Here is an 8,096-nt window from a genome sequence, read left to right as displayed (position 1 = left end):
GTTACAAGTTTCGGTTCATTGAAAATTTAATATATTTAAATATAAATTATATCCTAATACAATAATGAAGTTTCAATGCATAAAATTTTTAAAGTAAAAGTATCTTCGAATGCAAGTATTATTTAACCGTGTTTTTCAATTTTATGATTTTATTATTTTTATCCTTATTTTAAATATTAATTTTTAATCATTATTTACAATTTTTGAAACAGAATTTTCTGTCAAAATAATATATTTCTTTCCTAGAATTGTAAAATCTAATAATTTTTCATATGCATATTAAATACTAATTCAGGGACTAATTCTTATATACACCGTGAAAGAAGAGTGATTTTTTCTCTAATTAGTTATCACAAATATTTAAGAAAAGAGAGAAAAAATATAATAAAAAAGGATAAAAAAATTGATGAATGGTTATAAACTATAACATGGGGCTTAAAATTTTTTATTCGAAGTGGAAAATATCCCTAGTTTCGGAAGGATAGAATTAAATATCTCATGTTTATCATTAATTTAAACTAATTAATATAGAACACAACATGATTAATATATGTGCATGTCGTAATTTATTGACTAACGATATATTTTTAAATAATAAATATACCACAATTTCAATGGTTAATGATAGCATTTTCGTTGACCGTCAAATAAAAAGATGACAAATAACTCTAAAATCATACACTTGCATTAAAAAAAATTATTCTCTTGTTGAGCGAGAGAGAAAGAGAGAGCGAGAATGAGAGTGAGCGAGAGAGAGCGAGCGAGAGCGAGTGTGTAGGCAGGAAACATAGGGAGGGGTAGATCTAAGGAACTTGATAAGGATCCCAGGGTTTAGAATCGAGAAGAGTATCGGCGGTTAGAGAATGAATCCTTCTCCATTTTTGTGAGTAACCTCCCAGAAGACATATCAAAGAGGGACTTATTCTGCCTATTCAACTGGATGGGATGTATCAATGATATATATCTATCCCGAAAATAGAAAAATGGATTCATGTATATGTTTGCTTTTATTTGGTACACAACAAAAGGAGGAACTTTGAAAGCAATAGCGGAAATGAATCAATTGTGGCTGAGAGGTAAAGTTGTATCTGTGGGAGAAGCTAAATATAGAAGAATGTTGGGAACATGGAACATAACCAACGGGAATAGAGGTGATGTCACAATTTCGATGGTAGTGGAGCATGATCCTTTGATATCTGGACGGGACCCAAGGACGAAGGAGGTTGAAAAAGAACCAAATGGAAATGGCTGGACTAAGAAGGTAGAAGTAGAAGCTGTGACAGAAAATTTGGAATGGCTGCAGAGAAGCCTTGTAGGGGGGCACGACGAAGCCTAATGATTTTGATTCTTTGAAGGAAATGATTGCGAAAAACATCCCAAATGTAGTCCAAGTTCGGGAAATGGGAGCTTACAAAGCGCTCTTAACCTTTGATAGTATCTTGCATACTAAGGAGACATACACATTCAACATGAACAGGCTCCTACAATTGTTTCACAGTGTATGGAAGTGGGAGGAGTCGGAACATAGTGAAACTCGAAGAGTATGGTTGGAATGTTTTGGGGTTCCGTTGCATGCATGGTCAGTCAACACTTCTAGAACGATAGGAGGTCAATGGGGAGAAGTGGTTGGATGTGACAAAGAGACGGAATTGTGTAACTCATTCACTGTAGGACAGGTCCAGATTGATACTTGTGTAATGGATGTGATTCAAGAATGGATCCATATAACAATTGGCGCGGGGGTTTTGATGTTCTAGTGAAGGAGATAGGACATGAGGCGTGTAATTTGCATTGTACGGCGAACAGGAGGAATGAAGCGGCAGGTATAGAGTGGAATCATGTTAAAAAAAGCAGGAACTCAGGAATGGTTACAAGGCAGAGACAGGGAACAGAAGCTTTGCATGGAGGAACCCCAGACGAAGAGTTGTCGATGATGGTAAACCGGAGCGAGGAAGAAGATAAGGGCAAAATCGTAATCACAGACTTAATTTTAAATGAATGGATTAATGGCAGTAATGGCTGTAGAAATCATGATCGCGAGAATAGTGCAATGGTTCAATCTGTAACTGGCAATAATCAAGGAAGGTGCGTTAATTTTGGGGGGAGATGCAGTTCAAGTTACGTGGCTGATTCTGATAGAACAATAACATGTGAGTTAAATGGGCTGCGAAGGAAGTCCAATAATAAGCAAAAAAATTCCTTCTCCAAGTGAGTCGTGGGCCAGATGCAATAACATATTGGAGGAGTGGAAAATGGCCTTGGCAGGCCCAAAGTCGTCAACAGCTGCGAATCCATCAGTTGGGCCAAGGTTGAAGGAGCGAGGTGGGGTAGCCAGAGTGAGGCATGGGTTTGGGTCCTCCTTTCCAGAATGAGCAGCAGAAGGTAGCGGCGCTCAGTTCCTCTTCGAGGGGGAGAGCGACGCGACTGATAGCAAAAGAAACGGCGAGACGCGGCTGGCGGGGGACATTTGAAGCCGATTGCTCTGCCGAACTGATGCAGATGTGGCTGTTGAGGATGATGAGAGTGCGACTACAGGCGGGACAGGGGTACCAGCAACTATGGATGGTCATGCAGATCATGGCGAAGTGGTGCAACAGGGAGTGGATGACGACGGAGGTGGAGGATATAAGGGGGGTGCTGCAGAGGGAGGATCAATATTGGGGAGTGGTTGTGACGGTAGAAGGATGGCAGCTGAACATGAAGATGGTGGCTATGGAAGGAATCATCCTGGGAACGAGGATGTCACTAATGAAGTAGAGGACAGTGATAGTCAGAGCTCAGAATTGCGGGAACAGTTGCTGGAAAACGGAAGGACTTGGGAGCTGGCCAAAGAGTCAGGTGCTATATTGTATAATGAAGAGGATGCCATTATGGCAATCTTTTAGGCACAAAATGAAGAAATAGCTCACAAAAGAAAAGTGGCAAAGCAGAAGGAAAAGATGAGACGGTGCAGACCCAAAAAAAAACAAGTGTGTACAAAAAATTTAAATGAATTTTAGTGCATGGAATGTTAGGGGTTTATGGGGTGACGGGAAGTTGAGAATGGTGAAGGACTTAAAGAAAAAATATAGTTTAAATATGTTAGGCCTGATTGAGACTAAAAGACAGGTTGTGACGAATTTTGATGTTGCCAGAATATGGGGGAGAGATGATTTAGGCTGGGAGTATGTAAGCTCTGATGGTGCATCTGGTGGGCTGCTGTTAATATGGGATGAATCAGTGTTTAAAATGAGTAACTGCTATAAGGGGGAGAGGTGGCTGTGTATCGAAGGAGTAATGTTTAAAGAGTAGTTTCCATTGCGCTTTTGTATTGGTCTATGGTCCTCATAATATAGATGAGAAGTGTCATGTTTGGGAGGAGCTAAGCTATATAGCTGGGTTATGTCAGGTCCCTTGTTGTTTTATGGGAGATTTTAATGAGATAGTACATGTGGAGGAAAGAAAAGGTGCAACTACTGTACCTCGATCAGGGAAAGAATTCAGGAATTGGATACAAGATATGCAATTAGTAGATTTGGCACTCACTGATTGCGATTTTACATGGTTTCGAGGTCGCTCTTGCAGTCATATAGATAGAGCTCTGGTTAATGTGGAGTGGCTAGAAGTGTTTCCAGAAACTTGGTTACGAGGGGGCCAAGGGAATTGTCAGATCATTGCCCCATAATACTGGAGGACAAAAAGCTGAGGGGAGGTCCAAGGCCGTTCCAAAGTCTAGATTCGTGGTTTACACATGATGGATTTCTCAGTATGGTTAAAGAGGAATGGAGAGGTTTGGGGGAGATACAGTTCACAGATAAGTTGAAGGCACTGACAATACCGCTAGGGAGATGTGATGAACGGATTTTTGCTAGTAAAGAATTCACAATAAATTCCCGTTGCAAGTATAGTTTCTAAACCAACAATAATCCTTTCATACAAAAATTTGGTTGTCACTAAAACAAACCCAAAAAAATTAAACCAAAGTATTTAAACCTCGGGTCGTCTCTCAAGGAATTGCAGGGAAGTGTACTTATAATTGGTTATGGAAAAGTATCTTTTTGGATTTTTGAAATAAGGAACAAGAAAAATAAATTGCAAGAAATTAAATTAATAACTAAGAAAACTCTTGGCAAGGTATGAAAATTAGACGTCCTATCCTAGTTATCCTAATCAATTGTGATGAGAATTGTCCATTGCTACCACTTAGTTAACCTCTAACTATGAAGGAAGGTCAAGTGGATGAATCAATTTGATTCCTCAAGTCCTAGTCAACTCCTAAGGAAAGACTAAATTTAGAGGGATCCAAATCAACTAGTAACTTTCAATTATCAATCAACAAAGGAGTTTGATAACTCAAGAGTCTCCAATTACTCAACCAAAGCCAAAAGGAGAGAAATCTACTCTAAAGCCCAACCAAGAATTTTATCAAACACTTGGAAGGCATAATATAAAGACATAGAAATTAATAAGAGATAATAAAACCTAAACAACTAATTGAAAGTATCAATAACATAAATTGAAGAAAGCAATCATAAATATAAAATACCTCAAATTGCATTAAATAGAGAATCAAATCTAACATGAGAATCCATAAACTAAAATAGCAACATAAAGAGATCAACAAAAAAAATAGATAACTAAAGTGCTAGAGCTAATAAGAGTAGAAGAAAACTAAATTAAAGTAAAATAGAAATATGAAATTGAGAAGAATTAAAGCTAAGAATCCTAAAACCTAGAGAGAGGCTAAAAATTATGTGAATGAAAGTTGTGTGAATGAATGAATGATTCCCCCCACTCTGCAGCCTCTAATCTGTATTTTCTAGGCCGAGAACTGGGTCAAAAACAGCCCAGAAATCGCTGGGGGTGAATTTTGATACGCTGAATTTTCGTAGATGCACGCGTGCGTGCCGCTTATCTGCTGAGTAACCATGGCAAATTATATATCATTTCGAAGCCCCGGATGTTTGCTTTCCAACGCAACTGGAACCGTCTCATTTGGACCTCTATGGCTCAAGTTATGATAGATTTAGTACGAAGAGGTCAGGCTGGACAGCTTAGCAATTCCTTCAATTTCTTGTATTCTTTCCAATTTTGCATGCTTCCTTTCTGTTCTCTAAGGAATTCCTGCCCTATAAACCCTGAAAACACTTAACACACATATCACGACATCGAATGGTAATAAGAGAGGATTAATAATTAGCAATTTTAAGGCCAAAGAAGCATGTTTTTAATCAAAGCCCAGAATTAGGAAGGAAAATGTAAAACTTGCAAATTATATGAATAAGTGAGTAAAGAATTGATAAAAACCACTCAAATTAGCACAAGATAAACCATAAAATAGTAGTTTATCAAGATGACACAAGGCTAATTTTGGGGAGATGGACAGTAAGATCACAAAGTTTGAGGAAGAAATCAAGAGAGTTGATGATATAGTTAGCAATGGAGTATATGATACCACGATGGAGGCTAGAAGAAAGGTGCTGGTTACTTGTTGTGAGAGATGGTATGTAAGGAAGGAAATGCATTGGAAACAGATGTCTCGGTCTCGGCACGCGAAGGAGATGGACTAAAATACAAGATACTTTCACAATATGGCTTCAGCAAGAAGATGGAACAATAAGATTGATACACTAGTGATAAACGGTAGAACGGTCAGAAATCAAGCGAGAATCAAGATAGCCATCAGAGAGTTTTACAAGGAATTATATCATCAGGAAGCTACTCCAATGATGGGCTTTAGAGATGGTCTGGTGGGAAAGATAGATGAGGATGATGCTATGACCTTAGAGAGGATGCCGTCGGCTGAGAAGATCAGAGAGGCTGTGTGGGACTGCGAGTCCTCTAAGGTGCCAGGCTGTGATGGTACAACATGAAGTTCATTAAGAGATGCTGGGATGAGATTGGACCTAAATTTATGACAGCAGCGATGGGGTTCTTTAATTCTTTCAGGTTACCGACTGATAGCAATATTGCTTGGGTGGCATTGGCTCCAAAGTTCATTGGTGCAAAGGAGATCAAAGACTTGAGACCTATTAGTATGGTGGGGTGCATCTACAAGGTCATCTCAAAGGTGCTAGTCAAGAGGATGAGATCAGTGATGCCAGGGTTAATAGGGGAGACTCAGAGTGCGTTCGTCAAGGGAAGGAAAATACACAATGGGGCACTTATTGCATGTGAAACAGTAAACTGGCTTAAACAGAGAAAAAAGGAAGCAGCAATAATCAAGATAGATTTCTAGAAAGCATATGACAGAGTCAAATGGAGCTTTGTGGACTTGGTATTACAAAAGATGGGCTTCGGGCATAAATGGAGAGCTTGGGTTATGGAGTGTGTGGCCACTGCATCTATGTCAGTATTGATAAATGGGTCACCATCTAAGCCTTTCAAAATGGAAAGAGGTTTGAGACAAGGTGACCCGCTTTCTCCCTTCTTATTTATACTGGTTATGGATGTGCTACATTGAATGGTTGGAGAGGCGATCAGGAATGGACGTATATTACCGTTGTTGGTGGGTAGGGATAGCATAGAATTGTCGCACCTTCAGTTTGCTGATGATACTATTCTGTTCTGCCCACCAGAAGAGGAGACTATTAAGAATTATAAGCGACTTCTGTGATGTTTTGAGTTGATGTCAGGCCTCTGTATTAATTTTGATAAGTCAAGTTTGATTCTGATTAATTGTGAAGAGCAGTGGATACAGCGTATGTGTAACCTTTTGGGTTTTAAGGGGGACACTCTCCCAGTTAAATACCTTGGGATATCCTTAGGAGCAAACCTGAGGTTGGTGAAGACTTGGAAGCCTATTCTGGACAAAGTGGAGGAGAAACTAAGCTTGTGGAAAGCTAAGGTGCTAAACAAAGCTGGGAAGTTGGTGCTCATCAAATCAGTATTGAACAGTTTGCCAATGTACTATTTGAGTCTATTTAAGATGCCGAAAGCTGTTGCTGAGAAGTTAATTTCACTACAGAGAAGATTCATGTGGAGTAAGGAAGATGATAGGAATGGTATGGCATTAGTTAGATGGGAAATGGTACAGGCTCCAAAGAAACTAGGTAGCTTGGGAGTTGGTGATGCAATGATTCAGAAATCAACATTGTTGTTTAAGTGGTGGTGGTGGTTTGCAAAGGAAGAGTGCCCGTTGTGGAAGAAAATTGTATGTTCATGTAATAATCTGAATTCCAATGAGCTACTGTCAACTCAACCACTACCTACAAGAGGAGGCCCATGGAAGGATATATGCCAGTTGCACATCATGAATGAACGTATAAGGGATAAGATGGTTACAAGTTTGTCCATGGAGATTGGTGATGGGCAACGGACTAAGTTTTGGGAGGGTGTATGGCTACTATGTGGATCTCTGAAAGACCGGTTCCCGAGGCTTTTCTCTGTTTCAAACCAATGTGGATCCGTTATTGGGGATTGTGGGTTTTGGGATGGGATAGAGTGGATTTGGAATTTCCAACGGAGGCACGAGCCTTTTTAGTGGGAATTGGAGCTTCTAAGTCAATTACATGAGGCTTTGAGACCGATGAAATTAGTAAATAACAGAGAGGATCGAGTGGTTTGGAAATATGATAGGAAAGGTGTTTTTTCAACTAACTCATTTGTGCAGGTGATGCAGGTTGAAGCACTCCCAGAGGTGGTAACCAGCTACAGCTTCACAAGGACCATTTGGAAAGGTTTGGTTCACCAAGAGTGGAGCTTTTTGCTTGGTTTGTTTTAATAGGCAGGGTGAACACTAAGGAAAGGCTGAGCTGGTTTGGAATTATCAGACAGGAAGATACTATATGTATGCTATGTAATAATGAATTGGAACATGTATATCACTTGTTTCTAGGATGTGCATTTACGTGGTAGGTGTGGAGTGCTTGGATATCAGGATTTGGTTGTCAATGGTCTTATCTGGGTTCGATGAAAGAGCACTTTCTCAGTTGGAGAGAGGAATCGAGGAGTAAGGAGGATCGTAAGCAGCGGCTGAGGTGCTTGTGTGCGGTCATTTGGAATATATGGATGGAAAGGAATAACAGGCTTTTCCAGAATCAAAGCAGAGGTGTTGAAGAAGTCATTAACATGATCGTGAGAAGCGTTAATGAGTGGAGTGGTGTTGATCCCTTTTG

General features: G+C 39.6%; 1 protein-coding gene across 1 annotated transcript; it reads left to right on the top strand.

Annotated features, from left to right (window-relative positions):
* The first annotated feature begins 2,988 nt into the window (after positions 1-2,988).
* Positions 2,989-3,664, top strand: LOC148562911 (uncharacterized). Its single transcript, XM_088491058.1, has 2 exons — positions 2,989-3,232; positions 3,336-3,664. The coding sequence occupies exons 1-2, from the start codon at positions 2,989-2,991 to the stop codon at positions 3,662-3,664; spliced, it is 573 nt and encodes a 190-aa protein (XP_088347184.1).
* Positions 3,665-8,096: the final 4,432 nt, after the last annotated feature.

The sequence above is a fragment of the Arachis ipaensis genome, chromosome B6 (assembly GCF_059453495.1).
Source record: "Arachis ipaensis isolate K30076 ecotype BB chromosome B6, ASM5945349v1, whole genome shotgun sequence".
Lineage (NCBI taxonomy): Eukaryota > Viridiplantae > Streptophyta > Magnoliopsida > Fabales > Fabaceae > Arachis > Arachis ipaensis.
This window is presented reverse-complemented; position numbering and strand designations above follow the sequence as displayed.